This window comes from Cucurbita pepo, unplaced genomic scaffold (assembly GCF_002806865.2).
Source record: "Cucurbita pepo subsp. pepo cultivar mu-cu-16 unplaced genomic scaffold, ASM280686v2 Cp4.1_scaffold000183, whole genome shotgun sequence".
Classification (NCBI taxonomy): domain Eukaryota; kingdom Viridiplantae; phylum Streptophyta; class Magnoliopsida; order Cucurbitales; family Cucurbitaceae; genus Cucurbita; species Cucurbita pepo.
The window spans coordinates 154,016-173,044 of NW_019646453.1; the positions used below are offsets into that span (position 1 = coordinate 154,016).

The 19,029-nt window shown below is 38.6% G+C and overlaps 1 protein-coding gene across 1 annotated transcript in view; it reads left to right on the forward strand.

Annotated features, from left to right (window-relative positions):
* Nucleotides 1–2,060, forward strand: part of LOC111784309 (sialidase-like) — a 3,450-nt gene extending 1,390 nt beyond the window's left edge. Inside the window, exon 2 of the mRNA XM_023665050.1 lies at nucleotides 3–2,060. Within this exon, the coding sequence (XP_023520818.1) occupies nucleotides 3–2,060 (2,058 nt within the window). The remainder of the gene's footprint in view (nucleotides 1–2) is intronic.
* Nucleotides 2,061–19,029: the final 16,969 nt, after the last annotated feature.

Here is a 19,029-nt window from a genome sequence, read left to right on the forward strand (position 1 = left end):
AGGGTGAATCGGATGGAAGCGATGCACAAACCCCGGAGGGTGAATCGGATGGAAGCGATGCACAAACCCCGGAGGGTGAATCGGATGGAAGCGATGCACAAACCCCGGAGGGTGAATCGGATGGAAGCGATGCACAAACCCCGGAGGGTGAATCGGATGGAAGCGATGCACAAACCCCGGAGGGTGAATCGGATGGAAGCGATGCACAAACCCCGGAGGGTGAATCGGATGGAAGCGATGCACAAACCCCGGAGGGTGAATCGGATGGAAGCGATGCACAAACCCCGGAGGGTGAATCGGATGGAAGCGATGCACAAACCCCGGAGGGTGAGGATGGAAGCGATGCACAAACCCCAGAGGGTGAGGATGGGAGCGATGCACAAACCCCGGAGGCTGCATCGGATGGGAGCGATGCACAAACCCCGGAGGCTGCATCGGATGGGAGCGATGCACAAACCCCCGAGGCTGCATCGGATGGGAGCGATGCACAAACCCCCGAGGCTGCATCGGATGGGAGCGATGCACAAACCCCCGAGGCTGCATCGGATGGGAGCGATGCTCAAACCCCCGAGGCTGCATCGGATGGGAGCGATGCACAAACCCCCGAGGCTGCATCGGATGGGAGCGATGCACAAACCCCCGAGGCTGCATCGGATGGGAGCGATGCACAAACCCCCGAGGCTGCATCGGATGGGAGCGATGCACAAACCCCCGAGGCTGCATCGGATGGGAGCGATGCACAAACCCCCGAGGCTGCATCGGATGGGAGCGATGCACAAACCCCCGAGGCTGCATCGGATGGGAGCGATGCACAAACCCCCGAGGCTGCATCGGATGGGGGCGTTGCTCTAACGCCGGAGGCTGCATTGGATGGGGGCGTTGCTCTAACGCCGGAGGCGGCATCGGATGGGGGCGTTGCTCTAACGCCGGAGGCGGCATCGGATGGGGGCGTTGCTCTAACGCCGGAGGCGGCATCGGATGGGGGCGTTGCTCTAACGCCGGAGGCGGCATCGGATGGGGGCGTTGCTCTAACGCCGGAGGCGGCATCGGATGGGGGCGTTGCTCTAACGCCGGAGGCGGCATCGGATGGGGGCGTTGCTCTAACGCCGGAGGCGGCATCGGATGGGGGCGTTGCTCTAACGCCGGAGGCGGCATCGGATGGGGGCGTTGCTCTAACGCCGGAGGCGGCATCGGATGGGGGCGTTGCTCTAACGCCGGAGGCGGCATCGGATGGGGGCGTTGCTCTAACGCCGGAGGCGGCATCGGATGGGGGCGTTGCTCTAACGCCGGAGGCGGCATCGGATGGGGGCGTTGCTCTAACGCCGGAGGCGGCATCGGATGGGGGCGTTGCTCTAACGCCGGAGGCGGCATCGGATGGGAGCATTGCTCTAACGCCGGAGGCGGCATCGGATGGGAGCATTGCTCTAACGCCGGAGGCGGCATCGGATGGGAGCATTGCTCTAACGCCGGAGGCGGCATCGGATGGGAGCATTGCTCTAACGCCGGAGGCGGCATCGGATGGGAGCATTGCTCTAACGCCGGAGGCGGCATCGGATGGGAGCATTGCTCTAACGCCGGAGGCGGCATCGGATGGGAGCATTGCTCTAACGCCGGAGGCGGCATCGGATGGGAGCATTGCTCTAACGCCGGAGGCGGCATCGGATGGGAGCATTGCTCTAACGCCGGAGGCGGCATCGGATGGGAGCATTGCTCTAACGCCGGAGGCGGCATCGGATGGGAGCATTGCTCTAACGCCGGAGGCGGCATCGGATGGGAGCATTGCTCTAACGCCGGAGGCGGCATCGGATGGGAGCATTGCTCTAACGCCGGAGGCGGCATCGGATGGGAGCATTGCTCTAACGCCGGAGGCGGCATCGGATGGGAGCATTGCTCTAACCCCGGAGGCGGCATCGGATGGGAGCATTGCTCTAACCCCGGAGGCGGCATCGGAAGGGAGCATTGCTCTAACCCCGGAGGCGGCATCGAAAGGGAGCACCATTGCACCAAGTAAAAGCGTTGCTCTAACCCCAACCATTGCACCAAGTAGCACACAAGCTTAGTAATTGTTAAGCATGAATGTTTCTTGGGCTATTAACAAAGAAAAACTTAAGCCAAAGAACTATTTTGTGGGCAAATTCATTATTTCTATATTCCTTTTCTAAATGGAAGGATTTTTCTACCTTTTCTCTAATTATCTATTTTAATTAAAGATATTTTTAAAATTTAATGAAACAAGTTTTTATAGACTTCACAATCTACTAAATGATACCATAACCAATGAATTTATCGATAATTAATATAAAATATCTCGCATACATAACTAAATTTGTTGGTAAGATTTAAAATCAAACTATTTTTATATTAATAAAATCGATTCTAATTCTATTTTTTCATTTTCGACAAGTAAATAATAATAGGTTGTTATGATTTCGAGAGACACTATAGTAAGTCTGTAGACACGCTCCTAAAGGAACCAGTACTAGAGCATCTTGATTTGATTCGAGTAGCGGCATGTATAAATAAATTCTATAATATAATTAATTTACGTCTCCTACATCAAATTAAAAGAACTTTCTATGGTTTTTAAGCAATTCTATTTTATGTTTAACAATTTTGGCGCTATATTATCATCGATCTTAGTAATATTCTAATGAAAATGATTATCAATATAATGAATTAAATTATTATAATCTTATAATAATAAGATTTTGTTATTCAAAATAGAGATAAATGATTCAAATCTAAGACATTAGTCAAACACAAGATTTTGGGTAGAACTTAATGGGTAGAACTTATGAAAAGTTAAAGGGTAAGACTGTAATTTAATTTTGTGTCGAATTGAAAAGTCATTCCTCTCTCTTGTATACATATAGCCATAGGAGAGTGGATTCCCATAGCTTAAAATTCTTTTTTTTTTTTTTTCGAAATAGAAAAATGAAAATTTCAACTCCACAAAAATAAGCTAGGATTGTAACTTTGTAAGATTTCAATTTTTTTCTTCGACACCAAGCCTTGTAAATAAGTGAAGTGTTCCTCCGCCACCAAGCCTTACGATGGTTAAACAAACTAAGATTTTAATCGTCGTATTTAAGACATCCATTAGGGTTAAACAGAAAGACATCCTCTAAGATGTTTGAATGACTCTTAATTTGTGATTCAAAGTTGAATTATTTGTCAAGAGATATAATAATTCAAAAGTAAGCATAGTTCAAACACAAGATTTTGTGTCGAAATAAGGGATGGTTGTAATTTTGTAAGGTTTCAATTTTGTTCTCTGAAAATTTTGTACAACTGCGACTAAGCTCTGCCGTCTACTGCCATTGACCCAATTCGCTCCTTATTTACCGCCACCGTCAACTGATACATTTGTAACTTCTTTAAGCCGTAGTGTTCCTCCGCCGTCATCGAGTCATGGCAACGGTGGTCAAACAAACTAAAATTTCAGTAGCGCATTTAAGAAGTTAAAGATAATACATGAATTTATGTATAAGAGAGATGTCAAATTTTTTTAGTTTAACAGTATGTTTGGCCTGTTGAGGTTTATTGGGAGTGAGTGTCCCACATTGGTTAATTTAGTGGAAGATCATGGGTTTATAAGTGAGGAATACTAACTTCATTGGTATGAGGTGTTTTGGGGAAGCCCAAAGCAAAGCCATGAGAGCTTATGCTCAAAGTGGAGAATATCATACCATTGTGGAGAGTCGTGATTTCTAACATGGTATCAGAGCCATGCCCTAAACTTAATCATGTCAATAGAATCCTCAAATATTGAACATGGGGCTATTCGAGAGCTCCATAAGCCTCAGGGGAGGATTGTTGAGGTTTATTGGGAGTGAGTGTCCGACATTGGTTAATTTTGTGGAAGATCATGGGGCTATTCGAGAGCTCCATAAGCCTTAGGGGAGGCTTCTAGTGTACTTTGTTCGAGGGGAGGATTGTTGAGGTTTATTGGGAGGCCTCAGGGGAGGATTATTGAGGTTTATTGGGAGTGAGTGTCCCACATTGGTTAATTTTGTGGAAGATCATGGGGCTATTCGAGAGCTCCATAAGCCTGAGGGGAGGCTTCTAGTGTACTTTGTTCGAGGGGAGGATTGTTGAGGTTTATTGGGAGTGAGTGTCCGACATTGGTTAATTTTGTGGAAGATCATGGGGCTATTCGAGAGCTCCATAAGCCTTAGGGGAGGCTTCTAGTGTACTTTGTTCGAGGGGAGGATTGTTGAGGTTTATTGGGAGGCCTCAGGGGAGGATTATTGAGGTTTATTGGGAGTGAGTGTCCCACATTGGTTAATTTTGTGGAAGATCATGGGGCTATTCGAGAGCTCCATAAGCCTGGGGTTGGGAGGCCTCAGTGGAGGATTGTTGAGGTTTATTGGGAGTGAGTGTCCCACATTGGTTAATTTTGTGGAAGATCATGGGGCTATTCGAGACCTCCATAAGCCTGGGGAGGCTTCTAGTGTACTTTGTTCGAGGGGAGGATTGTTGAGGTTTATTGGGAGTGAGTGTCCCACATTGGTTAATTTTGTGGAAGATCATGGGGCTATTCGAGAGCTCCATAAGCCTGGGGTTGGGAGGCCTCAGTGGAGGATTGTTGAGGTTTATTGGGAGTGAGTGTCCCACATTGGTTAATTTTGTGGAAGATCATGGGGCTATTCGAGACCTCCATAAGCCTGGGGTTGGGAGGCCTCAGTGGAGGATTGTTGAGGTTTATTGGGAGTGAGTGTCCCACATTGGTTAATTTTGTGGAAGATCATGGGGCTATTCGAGACCTCCATAAGCCTGGGGTTGGGAGGCCTCAGTGGAGGATTGTTGAGGTTTATTGGGAGTGAGTGTCCCACATTGGTTAATTTTGTGGAAGATCATGGGGCTATTCGAGACCTCCATAAGCCTGGGGATGGGAGGCCTCAGTGGAGGATTGTTGAGGTTTATTGGGAGTGAGTGTCCCACATTGGTTAATTTTGTGGAAGATCATGGGGCTATTCGAGACCTCCATAAGCCTGGGGATGGGAGGCCTCAGTGGAGGATTGTTGAGGTTTATTGGGAGTGAGTGTCCCACATTGGTTAATTTTGTGGAAGATCATGGGGCTATTCGAGACCTCCATAAGCCTGGGGAGGCTTCTAGTGTACTTTGTTCGAGGGGAGGATTGTTGAGGTTTATTGGGAGTGAGTGTCCCACATTGTTGAGGTTTATTGGGAGTGAGTGTCTCACATTGGTTAATTTAGTGGAAGATCATGGGTTTATAAGTGAGGAATACTAACTTCATTGGTACGAGACCTTTTGGTGAAGCCCAAAGCAAAGCCATGAGAGCTTATGCTCAAAGTGTACAATATCATACCATTGTGAAGAGTCGTGATTCCACTTCTGCTTTTTATTGTTTTTGGATTTTGACACTCTGTAGACTACTTCTGCTTTTTATTGTTTTTGGATTTTGACACTCTGTAGAATACTTCTACTTTTAATTGTTTTTGGATTTTTTTGGATGAATAACCTAGGTAGGATGGAGGGTGGAGGGGCTTTTCTGCTTTTTATTATTTTTGGATAACCTAGGTAGGGTGGAGGGTGGAGGGTGGAGGGGATTTTCTGCTTTTTATTGTTTTTGGATTTTTTTGGAGGAAGAACCTAGGTAGGGTGGAGGGGATTTTCTGCTTTTTTATTTGTTTTTGGATTTTCTGCTTTTTTTTATTTGTTTTTGGATTTTTTGGATTTTTTTTTGGATGAATAACATAGGTAGGGTGGAGGGGATTTTCTGCTTTTTTTTTATTTGTTTTTGGATTTTTTGGATGAATAACCTAGGTAGGGTGGAGGGGATTTTCTGCTTTTTATTGTTTTTGGATGAATAACCTAGGTAGGGTGGAGGGGATATTTTTGAATGAATAATCTAGGGTGGAGGGGTATTTATACTATAGCCTACTCAATCTAAATCTAACAAATCTAAATCTATACCTAACAAATCAGAATCTTTTTCCTAAAATATCTAGATCTCTTTCTCCTAAAATCTCGAGGTATTTTTCCTAAATCTCTACTAAAATAAATATAGGATGGGTTCGTACAATTATTGGGCTTGACTCTATTGAGCTAGTATAATTATTGGGCTTGACTCTATTGGGCTAGTGATGATATTTCAACACTCCCCCTCAGCACTAGTCCTCATTCGCTGCAGCATGTTGAGCTGACAGCGAAAACTCTCATGTTTGCTAGTATTCAGCCCTTTTGTAAACAAGTCTGCCACTTGGTCATCTGTCTTGATCTGCTGCATCTCGATTTCTTCCTTTAGAACCTTCTCTCTAATGAAATGGTAGTGCACCTCCACATGCTTTGTTCTAGCACGAAACATCGGATTTTCTGCTAGGCGAATCACAGATTGGTTGTCGCAATGAAGTGGTATTGGATACTCAATTTTCTGGTGCCAATCTTTCATCAAAAGTTTTAACCATGTATTTTTCTGAGCTGCTCTATACTCTGCTTCTTTAGTTGATAATGATACTGTTGGTTGTCTCTTGCTACACCAAGAAATTGTTCTTGAACCAAACTTGAACACATACCCAGTGGTTGGCCTCCAAGTATCATGGTCTCGTGCATAGTCAGCATCACTATATCCAGCTAGCTTCCAGTCTTCGCTTCTTTTGTATAAACGATCGTAATTGATTGTACCTTTGACATATCTCAAGGTTCGTCGAGACGCATCCAAATGAGCCTTCTTCAGATTTTGCATATATTGATCAATGACACCAACTTCATTTTCGAATTTCTTCGGTTGGTTCATATAGAACTCTCTGTTTAACTCTCCATGCAAGAAAGCATTATTCATATCCATCTGCCATAATTTCCAATCTTTATTTACCGTAAGTACTGGAGGAACTTGTACGATAATGATCTTTGCCACTGGACTAAACGTTTCATCATAGTCTAGTCCATATTCTTTAGAGAACCCTGAATCTATAGTCTGAGCTTTGTATCTCACGATTGATCCATCCGGGGTACACATTATTTCGTAAGCCCACTTGCAAGAGATGAGTTTGGTATCTCTTGGTCTTGGCACTAACTCCCAAGTCTGATTTTGTTCCAGGGCTATAGTTTCTTCCTCCATTGCTTTCTGCCAAGCTGAGTTTTGTGATGCTTCTTCATATGTCTCCGGCTCATTAACTTCGTCTTCTACTGCGTTGGCATACTCTGGATTTGCCTTTAGGATTATTTCTGAATGTCTGAGTTGTTGAGGTGTCATTTCATTTTCACTAGGCTCGCTTGGTTGAGTCACTTCTTGCTCACCAACACTAGTGTCACTTGAATCTTCAGGCACATCAGCACTTAAGCAAATGTGTACAATTTGCTCCCCCGTCTTTTGTGGAAGAATCTCTTCAGTTTGCTCCTCTGTGTTCTGTAAAAGAATTTCTTCAGTTTGCTCCCCCGTGTTCTGTAAAAGAATTTCTTCAATTTGCTCAAGGCCTTGTAATACATCCTTCTCTGAGGGCCACCCCTCTTCCATTGCACCGCTTTGATCGTCAATCATATGGTTTAAGCATCCTGAATCAATGATCCAGTCATCCTCATAATCGATATGCTCTTCCATCATTGCCATGAGTGCTAGCTCGTCTTCTACTATGGGACATAGTACCTCTGCATCCCATTCATCTTCTATCTTCTTTTTGGATATTGCCACATTGCTTTCAATAGACTTTTTCCTGGACCAACAATCTCTAGACATGTGGCCCTTTTTCCCGCAATTATAGCAAATACCTCCAAATCTCTTTTCTTGAAAACTCTTGTTGTCGTTCTTCTGAGCTCTCTCAGGTTGTGCAGCTCCTTGGTGGCTTCTTCTTTTGTCACCATTGTATCCACGTTTGGTAGAAGGCCTATTATTGCTCCAATTTTCACTTGTGTAGAGCGCTTCTTCTTCACCCCTTCAATGTGAAGCCTCTCATTTGTTTAGCCATGGCTTCTTTGCTGGCTAACAAATTTTCGAACTCTACAAGTGATGGTTGAGTGGGCCATCCTTGTATAGCAGTAATGAAGCTTCGATATTCCAGTCGCAATCCGTGGATTATAATCCTCTTCATTCGAGATTCTACAATGGCGGACTTTGGGTCTAGTTCAGTAATCTCCCGACAGATCGATTTAACCTTGTGGAAGTACTGAGCAATCGTCATGTCACGCTGTGTAATTGACAACAACTCATTCTCCAGAAGTTGTAGCCTCGTATCGTTCTTCTTTGAGAACAACATCACGAACGTGTCCCATGCTTCTTTCGGTGTCTTGTCATCCCAAATATGTTCTAACATCTCCTCTTCGATTGTGGTCTTCATGGCAAACATTGCTTTGCCTGCTTTGATTCTCCATTTGCGCAAGGCGCCGTTGGAATCATCCTCTGGCGGCGTAGTTTCGCACCCGCCAACGATCTCCCAAAGATCTTGTCCTTGTAAATAGAACATCATGCATGTTGCCCACGTGTTGTAGTTGTTGTTGTTGAGTTTCTTGATTCCTCTAACGATTTGGAAATCACCTATTGTGTTGGCCATACCTCAGTAATACCAAACAAGCTCTTTCGACACAAGACTTGCAGAGTCACAGACTACTCACGATACAAATGAAACTCACTCACTACTAATCTCAAGAAATCGTTTCTGATGTGGAAGATCAGACAGAGCTGCAACCACTGAGCATACTAAGGATTCCAAGAGATCAGATAACCTACACTAACCTCGCTATGATACCAAATGTTGAACACAACTCACTATGGGAAACACTCGCACTCTTTATTAACACCAATCGAGAAGAGAATACAAGACACTCTGTAGAATACTTCTGCTTTTTATTGTTTTTGGATTTTTTTGGATGAATAACCTAGGTAGGGTGGAGGGGTATTTATACTATAGCCTACTCAATCTAGATCTAACAAATCTAAATCTATACCTAACACATCTGAATCTTTTTCCTAAAATATCTAGATCTTTTTCTCCTACAATCTCGAGGTATTTTTCCTAAATCTCTACTAAAATAAATATATGATGGGTTCGTACAATTATTGGGCTTGACTCTATTTGACGTACAATTATTGGGCTTGACTCTATTGGGCTAGTGATGATATTTTAACATGGCCATGGATTAAAACAACATTTTAATCGATTTTTCGCAGACAATACATATACTCGATGAGCCATGTTGATTTCAATATTTTCTATTTGTTTCTTATTTTTTACCGTAATATTGATAATGAATATTCGGGTATATATTGAAACTTGTAAAATATTTGTAGTAAACTTTAACTGGAAAAAAAAATATCACATCTAATAATTTTACATGGGATGTTTTTTTTTTTTTTTGGACCGGAGTCATAATGATCTAATCACAATAATAAATTAATTATTTTAACATCTAAAAGTATTCAATTAAAAAATAATTTATATTGCAAATTTAACGAGAAAGATGTCGCTTGATAATTTGCTATTACCGTAATTATATTTTACATCTTCCTTCTCTTATCTTTATTTTGTTGTAATTATTTAGATTTTTTTATTTTTATTTTTGTTAAAAATTAAATACTAAAAACATTTTACTTGTTACAAAAATCTATTTCCAATCTAGAATTTTTTAAAAGAAGAAAAAGAAAAAAAAATAGAAAGAAAGAGGGAAGATTGTGTACAGAATTAAAAGAGGACGAGGGAAAGAAAGATGGGTAAAGTGTTACCGTAATAAATGGGTTGTACGAAAATAATATTATAACGAAAATATTTGTATGAAAATAACATTATAAAAAATATATATAAACATTCCAAAACTTTACTGTGGCAAAGACAATAACGTTCGCATGAAATCTAACACATAGACCATTGTAAATGAGAGGCAAAGACAATAACGTTCGCATGAAATCTAACACATAGACCATTGTAAATGAGATAAATTATTCTTCAGAAGTTCAAACATGAATATGATTCATGGGCTCACCTAAGTTGACTTGAATTTTACTTTAAAGAATCAGATAAGTAAATTAGTGACAACAGCTTAAGCTAATCACCTAAGTAATCTTGTGGCCCCAACATGCACCATATTTTTTATGTTATGTTTGTGATGCATTGAAATGTGACGTTTTATTATGTATACAATGTCATGTCAATTATATCATGTTATGAAAAAATGAAATGCTATGTAAGAATAGAATTGAAAAATGATATAATAGACTATGTGATGTTTACTAGGTATTCATAGTGCATGTATGGAATATATCATGGATGAAATGAGAAAAGGAATGACATTAATACTATGTTTTAAATGTAAATCATGGGCACCTCATGCATGTATGTGTGTCATGTGCATTGGGATACTTCCCCGTTATATTATGTTAATAGGGATGTGTACCTTCGATATACATGTTTCCCATGATATCAGGGGGGTCTTTCCTTTTCTGTGGCATTTGGCGACATGTAACCCATTAAGCCTAAACATGTCAGGCCCAGGGGTACGTATATGAGCCCACCTTGCCCGAAACTGAAAATAGTCCAAGCACATGTGACGGTTTTAAGATAGGTCTCAATCATGTTATGTGCGTGATTGCATTGCTAAACCCAACCATCGGATGATCTACTGAGTATTTCGTAAAATACTTAAGTCATGTGCTACCCTTATACTTTCCAGGTAAAGGTAAAGCTCCACGTTCGGATCACGGTGAATGCTGGAAAGATCATGGAAGTTAGAATAGGGCATGATAGAGCAGTAGAACGCATTGAATTTTATTTAGTAGTTGGTAAGTGTTTTAAATGCAATTTTTTTTATATATATTTAAAAATATGTTACGATTAATTTATTGTTTTAAATTAAATATATAAGTCCACGAATTTATTTTTAAATTATTTATTATGAACTTTATAAATGAGATTAAAGCATGCCTGTGTAACGCCACTAATTTTGGCTAAAAAAATAGGGGGTTACATATACTATTCTTCAAACATCTTCCATGCAAGTCACATGAGGCACACGTCTAACACTGTTCATCTTCATTGTGACACATGCAGGCTTTTTCTTATGCAAACGGTATCTCTATTGATGATATAAAAGTTGATGAAAAGAGGAAATCATGCTTGACCACCCACCATATGTTTGAGAAAAATGGTTGAATTTCATATCCATGAGCTATTTTACTATGTAAGTGACAATCCCCTCCTACTTAGGTCAATTAAGTGGGCTTGTTGTTAAATGCCCATATGCTTGGTTGGATAACTTGTGTGCTGTATGACTGATACGTACTCTGTGGCACCTATATGTGTCAATTTTTTATGATGCTATGTTATGTTATGATTATGTTGTATTATGATATGATGTTTTTATATAAATGTTATATGATGCATTTACTTCCATATGTCATGGTGTGTATATTACTTTTGCATGTTAATACTATGCATATGAGACATTGATAAACCATGCATGCTTCATAAGAACGTTATATCATGAAAAGAATGGAGGTGCAGTTTTTATCATAACTACGTACCATGATTTGAAACTAAAGGACTTCATGCATTTTGTATGTAATGTGTATCGAGATATTTTCCTGTTGTGATTAGTACAGACACATACCATGATATTATATATTCTCCTTTCCCTTTGTGGCTTCCAGTGGCATGAGTATGCATTGGGCCATAATCAGGTAAATGGATACATATATGACCATGACTTGTTGGTCCATGTGCATGTGCGTCAGCCGCGTATTGAGAAGTACAACGTATCCAACCTTACAAGGATTAGAAAGTAATGTCCAAGGAAAAGTTCTACGGAAAGCTAGGTCTTATCATAATTGCATATAATTGCATTTTCGAACCTTAATAGTTAAGCTACTTACTAAGTATATTTAAATACTTAAGCCACGTGCTACTTCTTTTTCATGTAAAGGTATGACACTTATGTACAAACGATGATGTCATTAGTGAGGCAAACTTCACATTCACAAATAACAAAGAGTCTGCACTCATGTTGGCCAAGAAGATGTCAAACCTATTGGTGCTTAATGACGAAAAGGCTATGGGGAACCCCTTCACAGATGTTGAAGACCAAGTGGGGACAAACATGTGGTACTTAGATATTGGAGTGAGCAACCACATGGCCGAAGATCGAGCAAAGTTAAGAGAGCTTAATGAGAAGTTCATTGGAAACATGAAGTTTTATAATGGATCAATTGTAACAATCCAAGACAAATGGTTCACTTTGTTTCAGTGTAAGAACACGATCAATGTTTAATGACCAAGGTATATCACATCTCAAGTTTGAAGAACAATATTATTATCCTCGGTGAAATTATAAAATATTATTAAGCTCGTTTAGTGAGATATTTGAGTAAAACAGAGCCTTGTAGATCAAGGTAAAACAATTACAAATCGCTTGTATAAGATACTAATGAAAGACCATCAACATCTTCTAAAAACCTCCATTAACATTGATAGAAAAGAATTAGAAAAAGAAAAAAAATGAAAGAGAGGAAGATGTTAAGAAAGAAAAGAAATTAAATCTGATTTAAAATGACCTCGGTTNTAAAAAGAAGTCGAAAGGACAATAAAAAAGAAACTGAAATATTCAAACCAACCTCGCAACAAGCCACAGTTGTAAAAGAAAAATACTCTCCTTTTAAAATCCATTTGATGACAATTTATTATGTAATTTACTACCGCATTGTTATTTAGTTCAAGAGATTTGTAACAAAATCAATGGAATTCTTATGAAAAGAACGATGGAAATTGACCTACCATAATAGTTTCTTCTAATAAACAATTATTCCTTAGCCAATCTGATCTACATATAAGTTGTCATCAATGGGCTCAACCTTTAGAAAAGTGCCTATGACCTAATGGATAAGGCGTCTAACTTCTAATCAGGCGATTGTAGGTTTGAGTCCCATTGGGCGTGTCATCTTATGAACATGTAACCCACGCATGTTGCGAAAAGAGGAGGGTAGTTTTGGACCCGAGGAAATATTCTCCATAGCTTACAAATTTGAAAACTAAGTTTCAAAAGTGCATAAGTGGCCCTACTTTTCCTTCTAAATAAAACAACAATACCAAAATAAGAGGAAAAGGGCTATTCAGCCCGATCAAACCCTTGGACACCCCACTACTTTTCCTTCTAAATAAAACAACAATACCAAAATAAGAGGAAAAAGGCTATTCCGCCCGATCAAACCCTTGGACACCCCACGCATGATTTACAGCTTGTACCCTTCCGGTTAATCCATAAGGATCGGATATCTATATTCCCGGACCATACAATCCGGTTACATGAAATGCACCAAAACCAAAGCAACCAAACCCTGAGAGAAATAAATGAATTTAAAAAATCTTCAGCAAATCCAAAGAAGGAGAAATAAATGAAACAACAATACTAAATAAGAAGAAAAAGACACCCCATGTAGGATTTACAGCTTGTACCCTTCCGGTTAATCCATAAGGATCGGATACCCATATTCCCGGACCATACAATCCGGTTACATGAAATGCACCAAAACCAAAGCAACCCAACTCTAAGAGAAATAAATGAATTTCAAAAAATTTTGGCAAATCCAAAGAAGGAGAAATAAATGAAACAACAATACTAAAATAAGAAGAAAAAGGAAACCAAACTGTGGTGACATAACCTAAAAACTAAAGTATATATTGTAAATGTGACTACTCTAACATTATTTCATTGCCTCTATAAAAAGAAAAAGGAAACCAAACGTGGTGACCTAACCTAAAGACTAAAATATATATTGCAAATGTGACTACTCTAACATTATTTCATTGTCTCTATAGTGAAGTTGACATCTATATTTGGGTGTCTTTCGTATACTTGAAGAAAAAAACAGCACATTGCTTTAATATTTAAAGGTACTCAGTATGTAGTCCCATTGTTGGGGTCGGAAAATGCAATTACATGCAATCATAATAGGATCTATCCTTTCTCTACTCTTCAATCTATGTAGGGTTAGTACTTCTCTACAAACGACCCATTCACATGCACATTGAATGAATAGGTGGACTCATTACAGCATTTTTTATGTCTACCATGGATCTTATGGATCGTCGTTGGTGGCCTGGACCTACTTTGGATAAAAAAATTGTGCTCGCCTTAAACGTTTCCATATAAGGCTTGAAATAGTGTCATACCAATAGTCCAATAAAAAAATTGTGCTCGCCTTCAACGTTTCCATATAAGGCTTGAAATAGTGTCATACCAATAGTCCATTGATAACCGTAGTGTGAGCAATCTCCATAAAATGTTACTTGGAAACAAACTTATTTATGAAACTGAGGTCTTCATATAAAAACGTCATTTCATAATACAACATAATCATAACATAACATAGTATCATAAAGAAATGACATGTACAGGTGACACAGAGTACGTATCAGTCATACAGCACACGGGTTGGCACCCTTTGAATAAGAAAAAGGCTGCAAATACTTGGCACCCTTTTCCTGAATCATCAAGAACAATGATAATATGGGCATTCGTTTCAAAAGAAAAGTAATCATAGATGTTAAGAAAAGACTATCATCTGCAATCATGGGTGATCTTGCTACATTATTCATTGTCGTTAACATTGCAAGGCTTCATTCTCTAAATCCATAAACTGCAATTCTTTCTTGAGGCAATATGAGTTGTAATTTGCACTAACCTATACATAACGTTAAAAGTTGTTAAAGGATATGTCCAAACAACTATTCAGTTAATTCGAAGGGTACCAAGAAGTTTGATAGTTTTGAGGTTATGTCACAGAATTCCTTCTAGGTTTACCTAATATAACGAAAGGTCACACCGCCATTCAAATAGTGGTGGATGGTTGCACACACAAGCTTACACAAGTTACTTCAAGTAAAGTCTCCGTCCTATGAAGAATAGGTGAGATTATGTGATGTCAATATTAATAGTAACATGAGTATTAATGGTAACATGAATGTTATATGATATTTACTTCCATATGTCATGGTGCGTATATTATTTTTTTTGCATGTTAACACTCTGCATGTGAGATATTGATAAGTCATGTATTCTTCATAGGAACGTTATATCATGAAAAGAATAGAGGTACGATTTTTATCATAAGTAAGTACCATGATTTGAAACTAAAGGACTTCAAACATTTTGTATGTACTGTGCATCGAGATACTTTTTTGTTATGTTTAGTATAGACACGTACACGATGATATTATATGTTCCACTTTTCCTTTGTGGCTTCCGATAGCGTGAGTATGCGTTGGCCCATAATCAGGTCAAGAGATACATATATGACCATGACTGGTTGGTCCATCATGTGTGTGCGTCGTGAGTAGAGAAGTATATATTCTCCTTTCCCTATGTGGCTTCCAGTAGTGTGAGTATGCATTGGGCCATAATCAGGTAAATGGCTACATATATGACCATGACTGGTTGGTCCATGCGCATGTGTGTGAGCCGTGTATTGAGAAGTACAACGTATCCAACCCTACAAGGATTAAAAAGTAGTGACCAAGGAAAAGTTCTACGGAAAGATAAGTTTTTACCATAATTGCATGTAATTGCATTTTCCAACCTTAATAGTAGGGCGACTTACTAAGTATATTTTAATACTTAAGCCACATGCTACTTCTTTTTCATGGAAAAGTATGACACTTATTTACGANCTTCACACTCATAAATGACAAAGAGTCTGCACTTATGTGGCCAAGAAGATGTCAAACCTATTGGTGCTTAATGAAGAAAAGGTTATGGCGAACCCCTTCACAAATGTTGAAGACCAAGTGGAGACAAACATGTGGTACTTAGACATTAAGGTGAGCAATCACATGACGGAAAATCGAGCAAAATTAAGGGAGCTTAATGAGAAGTTCATTGGAAAAATGAAGCTTTACAATGGATCAATTGTACCTATCCAAGACAAATGATTCACCTTGTTTCAGTGTAAAAACGCAATCAATGTTTAATGACCAAGGTACATCACATCTCAAGTTTAAAGAACAATATTCTTATCCTCGGTTAAGTTATAATTATTAAGCTCGTTTATTAAGATATTTGAATGAAACAAAACCTTGTTGATCCAAGTAAAATGGTTGGAAATTGCTTATATAAGATACTAATGAAAGACCATCAACATCTTCTAAAAACCTCCATTAGCATTGGTAGCAAGAAAACAAAGAAGAAATAAGTGGATCGAAAGAAAAAAGAAGCCAAAAACTGAGCCAAGAAAAAACCAGATGCTAATCCATATAAGTCCTAAGCACTTCTTTAAATGCATAAATCTTACTTAAGCATCTTGACCGTTGCCACAAAAACCTTAATTCCTTATAATGAGTCTTTACGAGTAGTTTGTCCTTTTCCACATGGTTCATAGCCCAAACATATCTAATCCCCTCATGAGATCCCCTTGATTACCCTTATAGTCATAAGTGAGTAACACATAAAGTTTCAAACCACTTGGTCACTATTGGTCTTGAAACATCTCATAATTCTTGTAGGACTATTTTAGTTATTTAAAAACCCAAAACTTGATTTGAGTTCAGAACATATTTAAGTGATCTTGAAACTTTTCACAATCATTTTAAACCATAAAATAAGACTTCATTTAAAGTCATTTAGAGGTCACAGGTCATAGACTAGTGGTATGTAACTTTAGAGTCATTTTGGTTATTTTACACTTATCCTTTGTTCAACCCTTTAAAATTGTCAAATGAACTCCACATTTCATGACATGATTAGGTCATGCCAAGTTTTGTATAAAAATACCATGGATATTAGAGTCCTCCAAGGGTTATTTTAAAGTAATTATTCCATACCCCTTTCTATTTCTTACTTAAATTAGACTTCATATAGATTTTTGAGTGATTCCTACATGTAAAACTGGAGAAAAGTCGAAATTGATTTGAAAAAAATTCATATCATGAGGGTGAATCTCCCCCTTTGCTCAATCTCAATTCATAGTTTTATAATTGTATGTCATATTTTGGATACCTCATATTGCAATTCACATCCATACAAGCCTCGAAAACATTAATAATCATGAAACTACCATGTTTTTTTTTTTTTTTAATTTTTTGAAACGTCCAATTAAAACATCTAATCTTCCTCAACAAAATCATTTTCATGTGTATACTAGTTTCATTAGCTTACTACTTTTGATGATGCTATAACTTGACGATGTTAGATAAACACAACTCTCCACAATGGTATGATATTGTTCACTTTGAGTATAAGCTCGACTCCTTTTTCTTTTAGAGTTCTTTGTTCAACCTTTAAGAATTCTATTGACATGGCTAAGTTTAGGGNGGAACATATTTAAGTGATCTTGAAACTTTTCACAATCATTTTAAACCACAAAATAAGACTTCATTTAAAGTCATTTAGAGGTCACATGGGTCATAGACTAGTGGTATGTAACTTTAGAGTCATTTTGGTTATTTTACACTTATCCTTTGTTCAACCCTTTAAAATTGTCAAATGAACTCCACATTTCATGACATGATTAGGTCATGCCAAGTTTTGTATAAAAATACCATGGATATTAGAGTCCTCCAAGGGTTATTTTAAAGTAATTATTCCATACCCCTTTCTATTTCTTACTTAAATTAGACTTCATATAGATTTTTGAGTGATTCCTACATGTAAAACTGGAGAAAAGTCGAAATTGATTTGAAAAAAATTCATATCATGAGGGTGAATCTCCCCCTTTGCTCAATCTCAATTCATAGTTTTATAATTGTATGTCATATTTTGGATACCTCATATTGCAATTCACATCCATACAAGCCTCGAAAACATTAATAATCATGAAACTACCATGTTTTTTTTTTTTTTTAATTTTTTGAAACGTCCAATTAAAACATCTAATCTTCCTCAACAAAATCATTTTCATGTGTATACTAGTTTCATTAGCTTACTACTTTTGATGATGCTATAACTTGACGATGTTAGATAAACACAACTCTCCACAATGGTATGATATTGTTCACTTTGAGTATAAGCTCGACTCCTTTTTCTTTTAGAGTTCTTTGTTCAACCTTTAAGAATTCTATTGACATGGCTAAGTTTAGGGCATGGCTCTGATACCATGTTAGATGAACACAACAATCCACAATGGTATGATATTGTCCACTTTGAGCATAAGCTCTGATGGCTTTGCTTTGGGCTTCCCCAGAAGGCCTCAAGGGAGAGAGTATTCCTTGATTATAAACCCATGATCATTCCCTAAATTATCGTGGGACTTTCATCCAACATACGATTTGAATACAAATTTTGCTAAATCTAAAGCGGTATTGAATCATCCATACATCATGTACCACTCACATTATAAGTATAGTAAGTCACATAAAAGTAAAAATAATATCTTTTATTATCTTTCGTAAGGCATACCTAACTGTGATGAAGCGTTTGCTGCAAGACAATGGAAACATTCCGAGTGTACATCTTAGGCTAGTCTATAGAATCTATAAGCCTAGAGCTCTAGTACAATTTATAACGAATCATGTCAGAGATTCAAATCAGGATTCAAATATTAGATTCAGCACCTAGTGACCTCGTCCATTCCCCTATATCCCTTGCAACAGGGTCACGTTACTTGCTTGTAAGATCCCAAATAAGGTTAACGTAACTCAAGTATGTTTAAGAAGCCCACTAAGATGTTTAAAAGACTCAAGGATAGGAAGTAAGAGACCTAAGCAAAGACAAGGGGCCTAAGTAAGTAATGTTAATATCCTAGGAAGAAATTATAAGGATTCAAAGGTTTGTTAAGGAAAACATGAGCATAAAGGGCAAAAATGTCATTTTTCTAAAAAATGAACTTCAAATTGAAGAGGATTTTAAGGTTTCACTATCAGTTTATCAGTTTATGCTTCCTCTATAAATTATTAAGTAGGGGCTTTCATTTGAAACAAAAATAAAGTCTTAAAAGTTCCTTAAACTCGAGTTGGAAGCTTTTGGATTATGAATTTCATTAATCTTGGGTTTTTCAAAATTTATAGACTATCATCCATCAAATTTTCTCAAAGCAATTCTAATCAGTTTTAAATTAGTTCCCCAACAAGTTTCAGGAAGGAATCAAGTGCTGA